The 17,205-nt window shown below is 36.0% G+C and overlaps 1 protein-coding gene and 1 pseudogene across 2 annotated transcripts in view; both read left to right on the forward strand.

The window, feature by feature from the left end:
• The window catches only part of LOC107567094 (metabotropic glutamate receptor 2-like), a 32,472-nt gene extending 22,853 nt beyond the window's left edge, over positions 1-9,619 (forward strand). The window contains exons 3-7 of one of the 2 annotated variants that reach the window (XM_016252708.1): positions 1,552-2,389; positions 3,576-4,399; positions 4,520-4,639; positions 8,092-8,269; positions 9,263-9,619. In XM_016252708.1, coding sequence (XP_016108194.1) covers positions 1,552-2,389; positions 3,576-4,399; positions 4,520-4,639; positions 8,092-8,269; positions 9,263-9,336 — 2,034 coding nt within the window. In that variant the 3' untranslated portion in view covers positions 9,337-9,619. Of the gene's footprint in view, positions 1-1,551; positions 2,390-3,575; positions 4,640-8,091; positions 8,270-9,262 lie in introns of both variants that reach the window. The other variant, XM_016252707.1, reaches the window with a different exon arrangement.
• Positions 9,620-11,909: 2,290 nt separating this feature from the next.
• Positions 11,910-17,205, forward strand: LOC107567084 (poly [ADP-ribose] polymerase 3-like; annotated as a pseudogene).

The following is a 17,205-nucleotide window of genomic DNA, read 5'->3' on the forward strand; positions in this document are numbered from 1 at the left end:
TTTGAGGTCAGTGCAATTACTTAAAATGTTTCTGAAATGCTCAATACAATGTAATATATATATATATTTTTCTATTTAAATATATTTTAAAATGTAGCATTTATTTTAAAATGCAGCATTTATTTCAAATATAAATCTTTTGTAACATCTTCACTCTTCGTTATCAATTTAATGCATCCTTGCTGAATAAAAGTATTCATTTCTTTTTAATCTTACTGACTCCAAACTTTTGAATATATATATATATATGTATGTACAGTATATGTGTGTGTATGTATATACAGTGGGTACGGAAAGTATTCAGACCCCCTTAAATTTTTCACTCTTTGGTGGAAGCAGTTACGGTTATTACGGTTCAAAAATTTGAGGTCAGTGCAATTACTTAAAATGTTTCTGAAATGCTCAATACAATGTAATATATATATATATATTTTTCTATTTAAATATATTTTAAAATGTAGCATTTATTTTAAAATGCAGCATTTATTTCAAATATAAATCTTTTGTAACATCTTCACTCTTCGTTATCAATTTAATGCATCCTTGCTGAATAAAAGTATTCATTTCTTTTTAATCTTACTGACTCCAAACTTTTGAATATATATATATATATGTATGTACAGTATATGTGTGTGTATGTATATACAGTGGGTACGGAAAGTATTCAGACCCCCTTAAATTTTTCACTCTTTGTTATATTGCAGCCATTTGCTTAAATCATTTAAGTTAATTTTTTTTCCTCATTAATGTACACACAGCACCCCATATTGACAGAAGAACACAGAATTGTTGACATTTTTGCAGATTTATTAAAAAAGAAAAACTGAAATATCACATGGTCCTAAGTATTCAGACCCTTTGCTGTGACACTCATATATTTAACTCAGGTGCTGTCCATTTCTTCTGATCATCCTTGAGATGTTTCTACACCTTCATTTGAGTCCATCTATGTTTGATTGTACTGATTGGACTTGATTAGGAAATCCACACACCTGTCTATATAAGACCTTACAGCTCACAGTGCATGTCAGAGCAAATGAGAATCATGAGGTCAAAGGAACTGCCTGAAGAGCTCAGAGACAGAATTGTGGCAAGGCACAGATCTGGCCAAGGTTACAAAAAAAATTTCTGCTGCACTTAAGGTTCCCAAGAGCACAGTGGCATCCATTCCTTAAATGGAAGACGTTTGGGACGACCAGAACCCTTACTAGAGCTGGCCGTCCGGCCAAACTGAACTATCGGGGGAGAAGAGCCTTGGTGAGAGAAGTAAAGAAGAACCCAAAACTTAAATGATTTTAGCAAATGGCTGCAATATAACAAAGAGTGAAAAATTTAAGGGGGTCTGAATACTTTCCGTACCCACTGTATATGGGTACTTGGCTGAAAATGAAGACACCCTATGGTTGTAGGGTCTAAAGTACACATGCATTTGATTACACAGTTTATGAGAATTGTACTGACAGCCAACACCCGTGAATCACAGTGAAATAGTGTGGCCATTTACACACTTCAGTAGTTTTTCATCACAGTTTTTCATTTGTCTTTTTGCAGGTGGCCAATCTCCTGCGTCTTTTCCAGATTCCTCAGATCAGTTATGCCTCCACCAGTGCGAAACTGAGCGACAAATCCCGTTATGATTACTTTGCCCGGACTGTACCCCCTGACTTCTACCAAGCCAAAGCTGTGGCTGAGATTCTGCGCTATTTCAACTGGACTTATGTCTCCACAGTTGCCTCAGAGGGTGATTACGGTGAGACAGGTATTGACGCCTTTCAGCAAGAGGCCCGGGCCTTGCAAATCTGCATCGCTACGTCCGCCAAGGTCAGTCGCTCCATGGACCCCTACAGTTATGAAGGAGTAATCAGATCTCTGTTGCAGAAATCCAATGCTAAAGTAGTAATCCTCTTCACCAGAAGTGAAGACGCAAGAGAGCTCCTGGTTGCAGCAAAGCGCATGAACGTCTCCTTCATCTGGGTGGCCAGCGATGGTTGGGGGGCACAGGAGAGTGTGGTGAGAGGGAGTGAGAGTGTAGCAGATGGAGCTTTTACCATTGAACTTGCATCCTATCCAATCCCTGAATTTGCAACATACTTCACAAACCTCAATCCTTATAATAACACACGTAACCCCTGGTTCAGAGAGTTCTGGGAAAATAACTTTCAGTGCAGCCTGCATGATATTAATTGTGGGAAACATTCTCTCCGGGATGGCAAATTCGAGCAGGAGTCCAAGATCATGTTTGTGGTGAATGCTGTCTACGCTATGGCCCATGCCCATCATAACATGAGACAAGCAGTGTGCGCAAACACCACCAAACTCTGCAGTGCCATGAAACCAGTCAATGGAAAAAAGCTGTACAAGGACTACATCCTGAAGACCAAATTTGATGGTGAGTTATAGCTTCAAAAGTTTGATTTTATATATTCTGTCATTATTTACTCACCTTTGGGTTGTTCCAATTCCATAGTTTTCCAGCTTTCATGGAAACCAAATGATGGTTCACGTTGCGAAATGCTCACACTGTTCATTTTCAAAAGCAGGTGCCCCAAAAGGACTAAAAAAAAAACATAAAACTCATAAAAGTGGTCCATATGACTTTTGTCATATTTTCCAAGTTTTCTAAAGCAATACATAAATTCTTCACTTTGTGCAAAGAACAAACTAAAATTTTATGTTATTAACCAAAATCTTTCATTATAGTGAACTGATCTAGTAAACATCATAGTAAACTAAACTATATATATACTGTATATTGAAGGATATACCTGTAAATAAATAGCCCTATTATTTTAATTTTTTATTTTTTTTTGTGGTTTATTTAACCATATTTATGGATGGCTTCCATATGCAGTTTTCAATCATCTTGAATCTTGGGATATCTATTCATATTCACCCCAAGAAAGAAAGTTTATATTTGCACTCATCCAGTAGTTTATCTCAAAGTAAACACCAGTTGAGCAGTATATCTATGTCTGTTCTTTATTAAGTCAAAGAAATGTGAAAGATAAATGGATCTAGGAATTTTCCCTTCTACATTACACTAATGCATGAATGCAACATATGACCTGCATACAGTCTAAGTGTTTTATTACATGCATTAGCCTCATTAGCCCCATGCTAAATTCTGAATGATTTAAACAAGTACAAGCAGGGATGTATAATCAATGTTTGTGCCGAGTGGTGGTCATTTGGTTGTATTAGGGAACGAATGGAAGTCTGTCAGTTTACTATATTCTTTATCTATTTCAAAAACTTTTTGCCATCTGACTGCTTTTTCATGATGTTCTTCCAAGAATGCCAAATTACATCATAGAAACCAGGCGATGTATCAACCTCCTGACCTCAATTATGTAAATGTACCCTTCGCACCTGAGTCCAGTGCATCTACAAATCTAATGAGAAATGTGCCGGGCAGGATGCTGAAGAAAGTAGGGCGGACTTACCTAAGAAGGTCTTTCTGGGTTGTACATTTTTCTGCTTACAAAGAAAAACACTTTGCTGCTGTAAAATATCTATTCATCTGTTGCCAAGAATGTAAATAAATTATGTTTATCATTTGCACTTTGTGTCTGCAGCTCCATTTCGCCCAGCTGATACAGATAACATTGTTCTCTTTGATGCTTATGGAGACAGTCTGGGCCGATACAACATCTTCCATTATCACAAAGAGAATGACGAGTACGTCTATAGGAAAGTGGGATACTGGGCCCAGGATTTAAGTCTGAACACAAGTCTGATTCCTTGGGAAAGCCAAGTGGTGCCCACGTCCCAGTGCAGTGACCCATGTAGGAAAAACGAAATTAAGAGCATGCAGCCTGGTGACGTCTGCTGTTGGATTTGCATTCCCTGCCAGCCCTACCAGTACCTTCTGGATGAATTCACCTGTGCGGATTGTAGCTTTGGACAGTGGCCTTTGGACAATCTCACAAGGTGTTACAACTTACCCGAGGAGTACATTCATTGGGAGGATGCTTGGGCTATTGGGCCGGTCACCATAGCTTGCCTTGGCATGCTCTGCACACTCTTTGTCATTGGCCTCTTCTTAAAGAACAATGAGACGCCGGTGGTGAAAGCTAGTGGACGTGAGCTCTCCTATATTCTTCTCATTGGTGTCCTACTTTGCTATTGCATGACCTTCATCAACATCAGCAAACCGTCTGCCGTAGTGTGCACGTTACGGCGGCTCGGCCTGGGAACTTCCTTCGCCGTTTGCTACTCTGCATTGCTGACCAAGACCAATCGCATTGCTCGGATTTTTAATGGCGTTAAAGATGGAGCTCAAAGGCCGAGGTTCATCAGTCCAGCTTCACAGGTGGCCATCTGTGCTGCTCTCATTTCCTGTCAGCTCCTGGTTGTGGTGGTCTGGCTTCTGGTTGAGGCTCCTGGGGTGAGAAAGGAGGTCAGTCCTGAAAGAAGAGACGTGGTGACATTGAAGTGCAACAGCAAGGACTCTAGCATGCTGATGTCTTTAACCTACAACTGTGTCCTCATCATCTTCTGTACCTTTTACGCCTTTAAGACTCGAAAGTGCCCAGAGAACTTCAATGAAGCCAAATTCATCGGCTTCACCATGTACACCACGTGCATAATCTGGCTGGCTTTCCAACCAATCTTCTATGTTACTGCCAGTGACTATAGGGTAAGTAAATTAGAACAGTGCAATGCAGCAATACATGCCATTTCCTCACCAACAACACTCAGCTTGTTAGCTTCTTTCTATGAAAATAATAACCTCTAAATCAGAGCTTTATGTTAGAGTCAAAGTGAAATGTAATTTGCAACCTATTTTACTTCCATAATGAGTGCAACAGGATATTCAGCAGGAAAGAATTGTAGAAAAGTGGCTTCATTCATTTACTGGATTGTGAGAAGTGTTGTAGAACAGTATGGAGTCACGTGGTTTGGAGGAGAAAGGTTGAAACTAAGAGGGATTTGTAATGTCAGCCCAAGAAAGGAAAGTCCTTCTAGAGGTGGAGTAAATGATATAATAATAATAATACAATTGTTTTTCAAAAAAATATTTTGAGCACCAAACCAGCACATTAGAATCATTTGAAGAATGCAGTAATGGCTGCTGAAAATTCAGCTTTAAACATCTTACTAGATGTGTATACATATTATCATTGCACAATAATACCAGGAGCATGTCAAAAACAATAATTTAGATTTTTTTTGTTCACTCTAAAGATGATATCATAGTGGAGTTTTGGCTATGCTCTCTCAATGTTGTAAATGAATGCTTTGCCTTAGTGTTCTGTATAACAATGTGATTTCTTTAAGAAGTAAATCATGTGCCGAGGGGATATTACCGGCTCTCCTCTGGGAATATATATCAGAGGGGGCTGTTTCAAATCACACTGCACACACAATGACAGCATGGAATATTTTTCATCATTTCGATAATGAGCTTCTCTTATAACCCTTAATCACTTTCCTACAACAGACTTTGAGTTGGAGAGCTTGCCTGATTGATTTTTTTATTTTTTTTGTTACCGTACCTGCCAATTCAGATGGCAGATAGAGAAATCTCTTTGATCACCTGTCTTTTGCACTATGAAAGGAGAAGCTCACATGTGGCTCAAAAGCTGTTCAATGTAGAGCAAAGAAAGTGGGGATATTTCATCCTAGCAAATGACATATTTATTTTAGAACTACAGTAACATCTTCTGATTTCTCTCAACACGGGGACAGGAGAGCTGTCAATCAATAAATTGGAAACAAAGTAACTTGTGTTACTTATTTGAAAAAGTAACTCAGATATTCTCTTATAAATTAAAACGTAATGTGTTACTTTACTAGTTACTTGAAAAAAGTAATCTGATTACGTAACTCGCGTTACTTGTAACGAGTTACCCCCAACACTGATGACTAGCCTATGAAAACATGCGATTCAATTGGTCAAGTACCTCAGGATTACAAAGAAATCAAAAAATATATATCCTAATGTTTATTTTCAATTCAAATTATTATCTAACATTATTATTAATATTTGGTTGGTTAAAATTGCACTGTAGTGAAAATTGTGAATCAAAGCATTACAGTGCTTTGTTTTATATATTAATATGTCCAAAATAGTCTGACATCACAGTACTGGTAAAGACAGTCAGCACTGCTGGTAAAACAGCCACTGTATAATGTATTTGGATGCTCTAGTGAGCAAAAAGAAGGATAGAAACATGATCCAGAGATGTTAATGGCTGTAGGGGGCTTCTGCAAGTGTTGGTTCTACATCATCTATCAAGACTAGAAAGAATACAGACAAAAAGGCATCAGGAGAGAAAAGGGAATCTCCTTGAGTTCTGATTGGACAGGATGTCATTCTCTGTTCAGGGTTTCTGCATTTTGTATTTGTGTGTGTGTGAGAGAGTGTGAGGTGATGTGTTAGAGCATGGGAGGATGATGCTCAGCTGGGGCCTGAGCTCAGAAAGCAGAATACGCCTTAGAGACCGAGACCTCACCACACTCCCACACACACCCACAGGAAATGCTACAGCCTCATTCATCCCGCAGATATCATTTTAGTTCTATCTTTTTTGCTTCTCACCTACCAACTACAACACTAAGACGCAGAAGAAAGAGCACACACTGCTTGTAAGATTATAATCATAAAAGACTAAGATTATAATCAGAACCATACTTAAAAAATGTGGAACCCAAATATAATAGTGGGGTCAAAAATCCATACTATAAAATTTTGGATTCAGAATCCTGGAAATAAACGTGAAAAACAGCCTAAATTGTTAATTTCAGTTAGTTCATTCAGATATAGAGTTTAACGACATCAGCCTCAATATATAAAAAATGCAAAATAACCAATAATATTTTTTATTGGTCTTATGAAGTATTCTAATTTGTTGAGATAGTGAATTGGTGGGTTTTTGTTAAATGTGAGCCAAAATCATCACAATCAAAAGAACCAAAGACTTAAACTACTTCAGTCTGTGTGCATTGAATTTATTTAATACACGAGTTTCACAATTTGAGTTGAATTACTGAAATAAATAAACTTTTCCACGACATTCTAATTTATTGAGATGCACCTGTATATATAGAAAATTAATTTAATGAATAAAAAATAATTTTAAAAATACATTATTCCTGTTATCTGAGTCTCTTTTAGAACTATTTCCATTTGCAATTGGGTACTTGCCTGTGCGTTTGTTTGTGTAGTTACCAGAGTCGCTTCAGATACCAGTCTTTCACTCTTGAGATATTTTGTTAAAGAACACTCTTTGACAACAAAGAACTATAGAAGTGTGATATTCTATATGAAAATTGCATGTTTAGTTTTAGTTTTGCTGGGAAAGGATATAAGACCTTTCCTAGCACAGCTCTCCTCTGCATTATTTAAAAGCACTTTGGTTTATTCTGACACATTGCCGCTCTCACAGAAACACGTTTAAATCTAACATACTGGAAAAAATAAAGAATGAGCAACTCTTTATTCATTTGGCATTGAGAAGAAAACTCTTGCAATTATTTAACAAGGTCGTATTGAAGTTTCTCCAATCTGTGACCCTGAGAGGGCTGTTAACCAGAATGTTTTGTGATCCAGTTCAGATCAAAACAAGCAGTAGTTTGCTGTTTATACTCAGAATAAAAAAAGAAACCTTTGTGTAATGAAAATCCTCTTGTTGCCCAACTCGAAGAGTTGGCAAACCCCAGGGAATGCACATACTGATAAAAATGTATAGCTTGAATGCACATCGAATTGGATAAAAACATCTGCCAGATTAAATGTACAACGATACAAGCAAACATCTCAGCCAAAACAGTGAAAACCTTAGAAATAGTTCCTACTGATTCACCCCCTCTCTCATCAAAATGTATGTTATCAAAACGTATGGTATCAAAATTAGTATGCATGAGATTGCTCAGACACGGCACACACACCTGCTTTGTACATGGATTCATCCTCTTAAGATACATCTTCAGCCGCATAGGCTTTGGCAACACTTTGGAATTGAGTTCAATGGAAAAATAAATTAAATCCATGTTAACATCCTTGACGACTATGAATCAGCCAGTCAGGTGGTATCACTGTGTAAATGTAAAGGTGGTGTAATCACTTTTTTGTGTCTACTCTCTCAGGTACAGACCACTACCATGTGCATCTCTGTGAGTCTGAGCGGTTCAGTGGTGCTGGGCTGCCTCTTCGCTCCCAAGATCCACATCATCCTCTTTCAGCCCCTGAAGAACGTCACCACGCTCAGAGTGGCCACCACTCGATTCAGTGTGACCACTGGCCCTGGCTCCAGCTTCTCTCAAAGTATAGTATTATTTACTATCTCTATCAGAATCATCAATATAATCAACAGCAGCTGTTTAAATAACAAATATGGATTAACTGTTGTCACCCATATTCAAAAAATATGGTTTGCCAACGTCTGAACCAACTTCAGAAATGAAAGATATTGATCAAAATATTCAGTACTGTATGATAGCGAAGTAATATTGGAAAATAAACAAAGTATAATTGATTCTGTGAGTGCAGGTATTTGGCTTTATTGCATTGCACTGATACTACTGCAGCATACTGTATGGGAATCTGACAAAATGGTTCAATAACATATTTCACCCCAAAAAAATAACCATAATGCAAAAATACTAATTCTCAATAATGTACTATGAAAATAATAATTATATATTTTAGTATTTGTGGTTTTAATCAATTAAAAAATATACCACAGTGATTTATGCTGTATTGTAGTAATAAAAATGTAAGGGGAACTGAGAATAAAGGAAATTACAAAAAAAATAAAACAAAAAACAGTGAGGAAATAGTGTTAATTGGCCATGAATTAAGAATTTGTTGTACTAATTAATTCCCTCATTTTAATTAAATCAAAACAAGGAACAAATTAATGAGTCTGCCAGATTAAAAAAAAGCGGCCATGATTTACTAAAACAAGGGAAATGAATTGATAAGTAATTGGAACATATTCTTAATACAAGGCCACGATTTAATTAAAACGAAGAAACAAATTAATAAAATCGGTGAAGGAATTCATTACCATCTCAGATGTGTAATATTTTTCTAATAATTTAATGGCACGTTGTTAATTATTCCTCACACACACACACACACACACACACACACACACATTTGTCAGCATGTTATGTGCAGGGCTCTGAATTAAAGTAAAACAATCATGATTTAATGAGATTCACCAAAATACTTGAAACCATATATTGAATGGCAATGGTAATACACTGTGATTTGCAGTTTACAATATCTTTGTTATTAATAATGTCTTTACAGCCTCGGCCTCCAACATTGTGCCTACAGTATGTAATGGCAGAGAGGTAGTGGACTCAACAACATCCTCACTCTGAGAAACAGGATTCTTGTTTGTTTGCCAAAAGCGGTATACAGATAAATCTTATCTTCAGTAGTCATGAAATCAAGTGTTTGCTAATGTTGAGGAGGCTATTCAGAATTTAAAAAAAGCCTGTTATGTTGTTCTCAACGTGCTGTGAGTACAATATCCCATTTTGTTTCTCTCTCTCTCTTTCTCTCTCTGGCTAGTTAGATAATATCAGTGGGATGCCAGTTTAAACTCTGTATACCTGTTCTTTTTATGGAAACCATAATAAAGTATTGTTTGAGATATGGAGTTAAAATATAGTAAATCTGTTTAAAGTATTATATACAAGATGTTTTTAATGTAGGTTTATGGTGATTCTGGTTTGTGCTTTCTTGTAATTTATGTAAATAAAATGTGTTTTATATGAATACAAGCTCTCCTGTTTGATTTAACTTGGAGCTCTCTTGTGGTAGTTCAGGATTATATTATATTTATTACATTATATTATATTATCAATTACCATCACTGTACATTGGAGAAAATTAGACACATCAGCTTATTTTTTTAAGATTAAATATTTACACAAATGTTCATGGCACAGAGTAAAACTTGTATATTATCCCCATCTAGAGGATATAGTTGCTCATTACATCAAATTGGGTGAGGTCAGCTTTTATTGTTAAAGAAATATTCATGTTAAATGCTAATTAGTTGCACTGTGTAAATGCCCCGATTGTCCTTTATATATTATAGGTGATATGCAAATTCCAAATGCAATAAATGATGCCCCCCAATTTCATTGTTTCATAAAGTCATTATAGTTACCAAGTTCGAAGTAAACCATTAAGAAAAATTACACGGCAAAATAATGCAAATGCTGCAGTTACTGCACTACATATTTAATGCACATACAGCTTCACATATGCAGCCTATCACAGTCTGACCCATGTTACAGAAAGGGTAAAGGATCTAGGCTACACTGTGTTGCACACTCAATCATTGGTGGGCATGGTGGCAAAATAACAAACAGGAAATTGTCCTGTCAACCTGATACATTCATTGTTTGTGATGGTTATATCTGCGGTCATTTTCTTCCTTATTTATAACAGTGAGGCCTGCTGTTGAAATTTCCATATAGTCCCACTGGAGGATTGTTCATTTTAGACTGTTACTACAGTATTATTAAGTGCTTCCTTTCAAGCACTGCTTCCATTCAAGTAAGCCAACATTATAGTTTACATTAAGTGAGAAGCACAAAGTTGATTACTCTGAAATAATTTAAATGTTGTATAGTGCCTAATAAAGCTTTGAAGCAACTTGATATACTGTCATAACTTGACAAATTTTTTTGCGTGATGTCCCCTTTAAGATACACCAGAACCCGAAACGTTGGCATGTATGATATTCACTAAAAACTAAAAACAATAGGCCTTGAGGACAAGGTTTATTGATTGATTTGATTGAACGTCATGAATTGCAACTTCGGTAACATGGTATACCGAAAGAAAAAAGAAAGACAATTCTGAAAGTTATAGCATATTTATTTATGGTTTTATAGTACTGCAGTAACTATGGTATTTTGACGTAAACAGTTACAGAGTAAATGTTTGATTTGTGAACGCCTGGGCAACGAAGGGGTGTGAGGTTGACGTAAACTCGCTCAGAAACACGGAAGTCAGGCTCCAGACAGTCCCGAACAGTGTTGCCAACTTAGCCATTTTGTTGCTAGATTTAGCAACTTTTCAGACTACCCTAGCAACTTTTTCTTCCAAAAGCACCTAGCAACAAATTTAGCTTTTTTTTATTATTTGGCAACATTTAGCAACTTTTGATAAGTGACTCAAACGATAAAAAAGGCACACATTTTCCATCTAAATTACACAAAAAGAGGAAACCAAAGGTGCCTAGCAGTACACAATTCACATGAATTAAGTTGGCTGCTATTAGCAATTGTTTAATTTAATAATAATTGAATAATTTTTAATTTATGATAGGCTACACCTTGTTAGTAGCTTGTACTTGAGTTTGTTGATCAGTTAGTGCACGGTCAGAAAAATATCTAGAAAAATGAAAAAGGTAGTAATTTTCCAGGACATTATCCGTTATCCATTGTAACCCTGTAACCCGAAAACACAAAATACAATGCGTAATTTAAAATGTAGGTAAAAAAAAAACGTGTGAAAAATAATTACGGAAAATTCCTTCATATTAATAGATTTTGCCCTATTTTTACAGACTTTTCTTAGAGTGTAGCATACGAACTACTAATACACTGCTTAAAACTATAATTGTTCAGAATGAGTAGTTTTATTAGTTTACTAGCTAATAAAAAATCAACTTAAATTGTAATTGTTAAACAATGTGAAAGTGTTTAATAATTCAATGTTGTATTTAAAATGAGTTATTTATATTTTAATATTATATTATGCATTTATATCATTTTATAAACATCTAAATTAACATATATACATTTGTTTATATTTTTTGCTGAGATTTGATGCAGCGACACAATTTTGCGTCGTGATTACGCAATGACGTCACCGCGCAATGACATTGCGTCATTTAGCAACTTTTAGCAACAAATCAATCTTCCTTTAGCAACTTCCCCTGAAAATTAGTTGGCAACACTGGTCCCGAAGTGTGAGAGTGAATCTGCAAACTTGGACAGCACGGACACTATAGCAGGTCGGTATCATTTCGTATGACTAATAATAAAATCGCCAGTCATTTTTATCAGTCACATTGCACTGTAGACTATATGTTGCTACAGGTATGTAAAGCTACAGCTGCAGGTGTGCATAAAGAACACTCACCGCGACTATGAACACGATTTCACAGATATATGACATTTTATGTTTATTCGTGAACATATTTGTCAGTTAGCAAATGTTTTGATTGTTGACTAGACACACCCCCGTGGATAGGCTGCGAGGAAGATCTACGTCACTTACAGTAAACTCCAGCATCTGTCTCTCAGCAGCAGTGTTGGGGGTAACTCGTTACAAGTAACGCGAGTTACGTAATCAGATTACTTTTTTCAAGTAACTAGTAAAGTAACGCATTACGTTTTAATTTATAAGAGAATATCTGAGTTACTTTTTCAAATAAGTCACACAAGTTACTTTGTTTCCAATTTATTGATTGACAGCTCTCCTGTCCCCGTGTTGAGAGAAATCAGAAGATGTTACTGTAGATCTAAAATAAATATGAATATGCATTAATACATCTCCCTCACACAAAAAAAAAAAACAACTGATTCAGTATTCCTCAAAATTAATTAAAATAATGCAACTCAGAATATAACACAAACCTGCAATAATTAAATGTTAAACAACACAAATATCCTTTATGTATTTAATCCCATTCTATTTGCTTCTGACCTTCGACGAGCCAGTTCAACCGTACTAATAAGCCAAAATGACTCTAGACAAACATTTGTGTGTCTTTTTTTATTGCTGAAGTGTGTTGAAATGTCTTCTTCTGCATTCTACTGTACGGACGTAAATGTACTTTCCCTTCAGCCTGAGGCTTATTCATTTCACTTTTGCTGTGAAAAGGCTTTTATATTTGCCAAAAATATAACTTTTTTATTTTAAAAACAAACAAGCAAGCCCTGTCCAGATTTAAAAAGTAACGCAAAAGTAACGTAACGCATTACTTTCCATAAAAAGTAACTAAGTAACGTAATTAGTTACTTTTTTATGGAGTAACGCAATATTGTAGTGCATTACTTTTAAAAATAACTTTCCCCAACACTGCTAACAGCAGTACTGTGTTGATTTATTATTAGCAATCTTTTGAAATTTGATATCATACCATTGAAACTTTTTATCAAACAGGATGGTTGCTGTTGATTAGAAACAGGAATAAGGAAATCAATATTTGGATTTTTTTTTTTATTTTTTTTATTTTTTTACATATTCCCAGTTGTTCATTATAGAAGTTACTCGTGCATTACAAAAAGCTTCTCAAAGGTGAAATGTTTAGTTGTGATATTGCAATGAAAAACTACTTAAGATTTCCATTTATAAAATGTATTTTAGAAATTTTGAGATAAATATGAACGGGACATGACACTATACCATATAAACATACCAAATATAAACATTATGAACAGAGAGGAAAGAGGATGGCGGCTAAGAGAAGGGCAACATCAAGCACCAAAGTTGGAGGGAAGAAGGTTAAGGCCTGAAGCTGTCCCGAAGGACAAGTTCACTTCTGCCAAAGAGGCTCTGAAGGCAACAGGTCCTCAGGTGAAGGGCACGAGGAACCCAGACATCTTCTGTTGTCTATCAAATGCTTAGGTGAGACTGAACAAGTAATTAAATTGCACATTAGTAATGCAAAATGTAAAACGTAAAGCAAATTGTTACTCAAATTACTGCTTGCCCTGAATCACAAAAAAGTTTTGATCTAAACATACAGGTTCACGAAGATTATGACTGTGTGTTGAACCAAACCAACATGGGAAACAACAATAACAAATTCTATGTAAACCAAATCTTAGTGTCTGGAGGAGAGTACTATTGTTGGACAAGATGGGGCAGAGTGGTAAGTTATTTTCTTTTGTTTGTCAATCAAATATATCACAACATGATGTGCAAAATTGGTCATGTAGCATCGAATGGATTACTTATTTTTGCTATGTTTCACTGTTTCAGGGAGAGTCAGGCCGAATCAATTTAGCCGGTCCATCTACCGCTGATATAGCCATTAAGAGTTTTGAAAAGAAATTCGAAGAGAAGACAAAAAATAATTGGAGCGAAAATAATACTTCTGGGAAGTACACATTGATAGAGGTAGATGGCGACCAGGATGCAGAAGTGAAGGTATTAAGCCTGTTTGTCTTTTTTTTAATTCATTTATTACATCCTTGATTGAACCTTGGAAGTTTTCAAAAGAATAACACATTTGGCCATTTCTAATATTTTGTGTTTCATGCAGGTGGACACTGTAGATGGTGGAAATGTCAAGGTGAAAAGTGAACAACAAGTTCTGCCTTGTACATTGGATGAGGCAACCCAAAGAGTCATTCGATTCATCTTCGACAACGACATGTTCAAAGAAGCCATGACCAGCATGAACCTGGGTTAGTTTATCATGATATAGCATTGAATCGTTGAATGGACTGTAAGTCCCTGTTCTTCTGTTCCTTTCAATAGCCATGTTATTGTGGTTCTTTTTGATAGCCGAGAAAAATAAGTTATGTCTTTTAAAACTCTATGAAGACTGCAGTTCACTCAGGGATTCATTTCCCATTTTACATGTATTTCTGAAAGCCACAGGGGAGTTTTGGCAGTGTGATTGTGAACTGGAACTTTTTGCTGCCTTTTTGATTCCTATCAACCACTTGTCTGTAACATTGAATAAGATCCATTTTTATGGAGGAGTTTCATGTTTCGCATATTTCTCTGTCAGATATTAAGAAGATGCCCTTGGGGAAACTCAGCAAGCAACAGATAGCCAAAGGCTTAGAGGCGTTGGAGGAGATTGAAGCTGCAATAAAGAAGGGGGAACGGAACAAGTTAGAAGAACTTGCGAACAAATTCTTCACCATAATTCCTCATAACTTTGGCCGAAACAGACCCCCAGTCATCTCTGATGATTCTGTCCTTCAGGGCAAAAAAGAGATGCTTTTGGTGAGATTCACAGCATTTAATGTGTACCGAGTTTGATGAAATAGTGGCTAGTTGTCACACTTTTTACTGTATTTCTCAGACAGGGTTATTGGTTAGTCAAATCATACATAGGCCAAAAAAGTATTGGCTACAAAAAACACATCGATCTTGTGTGTTAGATGAATGAGCAATGTAAAGTGCTTTGCCATCTGGATAAGAATGACCAAAATCCAAATTTCCCTAATATGCGTGTATCTTGTAGGTTCTTGCAGACATCGAGGTTGCCCAGAGTCTTAAAGCTGAATCCGAGAAAGCCAAAGAAGAGATGAAGGACATGGTGCCTCATCCAGTTGACCAAAATTACCAGTCTCTAAAATGCAAACTAAGCTTAATGGATAAGAAGTCAAAGGAATTTAAGGTTTCCATGCACCGAAATCTATACAGCCTGAGTCTACAATGGGGAATCTGGGATTCAATATCTAATTTTAATCTGGAAATAAAATATATATTTATAAAATTATGCATTGCATATTATTAGCATAATACTGATAAGTTTAAAGAAGTTTAATTAGCAAGATTTTGAGTATGTGTTGACTACAGAATATGACCTAGTAATATTGCAAAATTATATATTTTTTTCAATTGTCAACTTTTTTAACATTTCAGTTTATTTCCAGATTTAAATAAAAAATTACTGAATACATTAATACATATGGAACACATTGTGAATGATGGTATAAAAGTAATTGATCTTGAGTTGTGGTTTGAAATGCAGTGCAGCACTCAAAAATGTTTTCCCTCTTAAGATTATTGAGAAGTACTTGAATACCACTGGAAGAAAAGGACTCTTTTGGTGTATGTCTGGGAAGTTGAGAGAGATACAGAGGTGAATAGTATTGCGTAAATCAAGTTTAAAGCTTATGCATAGTAAGCGTTATTAAAGTAAACAGTAAAACTGTAACTACAAAAAATCTTACTGTTTAAATGCATTGTAGTGTTTTTCTATTTGGACTCCTTTTAGATGCCCATTAGATTCCGAATTTCATTTCATACCAGTAGTAAGCATTTGGCCTCAGTGGGTGTTCTGAATTCTGTTCATTACTGAGTCTTCTTCTCCTAATTAAATCATTTGTGTGTGTGTGTGTGCATTTGCTTGTGTATAGGCTGAGCGTTTCAGGGAAAATTATGCATTGGAGAACCGGAAGCTGCTTTGGCATGGAACAAATGTGGCAGTGGTCGCAGCTATTCTGAAGAGCGCATTATGCCCCATTCTGGTGGACGTGTGGGCAGGGGAATCTATTTTGCCTCTGAAAACATCAAATCTGCTGGCTATGGTAACGAATGGGACCTTGTTTGCATCAGTATAGACTTCAAATGAAAAAGCACAAAATAAACACATGTAGTTTAATTAGATACAACATGGCAACACAGTGGCCAGGATTGCTTGGTAATGTGGTAGACATTACTAATAGGCACTTTTTTTATCTCTGAAATTGTTTTTTTTTCTTTTTGTGTTTTCAGTGCATCCATCCAACAACACTGGCATCATGTTTCTAAATGAAGTTGCTTTGGGAAAAGAGTACACCATCACACAGGATTGTCCCAGCCTAAGGAAGGCTCCCGCTGGCTATGACAGCGTAGTTACACGCGGAAGCCATGAACCAGGTTTTTCCAGATGCAATCATTCCTCATTTCTCTTTTTATGCATGTACAGTATGTTAAATTCTGCATAACATTAGCTTGTTGACAATGTCTTAAATCTCTTATTTTTTCTTTTCTTGTTCAGATCCTTCAAAAGATGTCTTCATTGAGTTTGATGGTAAAAAGGTGGCAGTTCCTCAGGGAAAAGCTATAAAACAACAGCAGTACCAGGGAAGTTCCTTCTTCAACAGTGAGTACCTCGTCTATGAGGAAAGCCAGTGTTGCATTCGATACCTCCTGGAATTGAAGTTCGGTTACTAGAGCTGATTTGAAAACCTGGAACTATACAGTTATACATATATAGCCATTTATAAATGTCACTTCTGCTACGTGGTTTCACCCTTATAAAGCATTGAATATTTAGTTATAATCATTGTTATTTAATAATAATATTGTTATTATTAACAACACTATTGTTATTTTGTTAAGTTGAATGCTAAATTGTGATTTTTGTGTGGCAGTAATACAGTTCAACAATGTTAATTTGACGGTACCTCTATTTATTGAGTCGGTAAGTCTAATAAATATTTCATCACTACATTACATCTTTATTATGTACTGTAAACTTAGTATGTTTG

Source organism: Sinocyclocheilus grahami, unplaced genomic scaffold (genome assembly GCF_001515645.1).
Source record: "Sinocyclocheilus grahami isolate Dianchi unplaced genomic scaffold, SAMN03320097.WGS_v1.1 scaffold1127.1, whole genome shotgun sequence".
Lineage (NCBI taxonomy): Eukaryota > Metazoa > Chordata > Actinopteri > Cypriniformes > Cyprinidae > Sinocyclocheilus > Sinocyclocheilus grahami.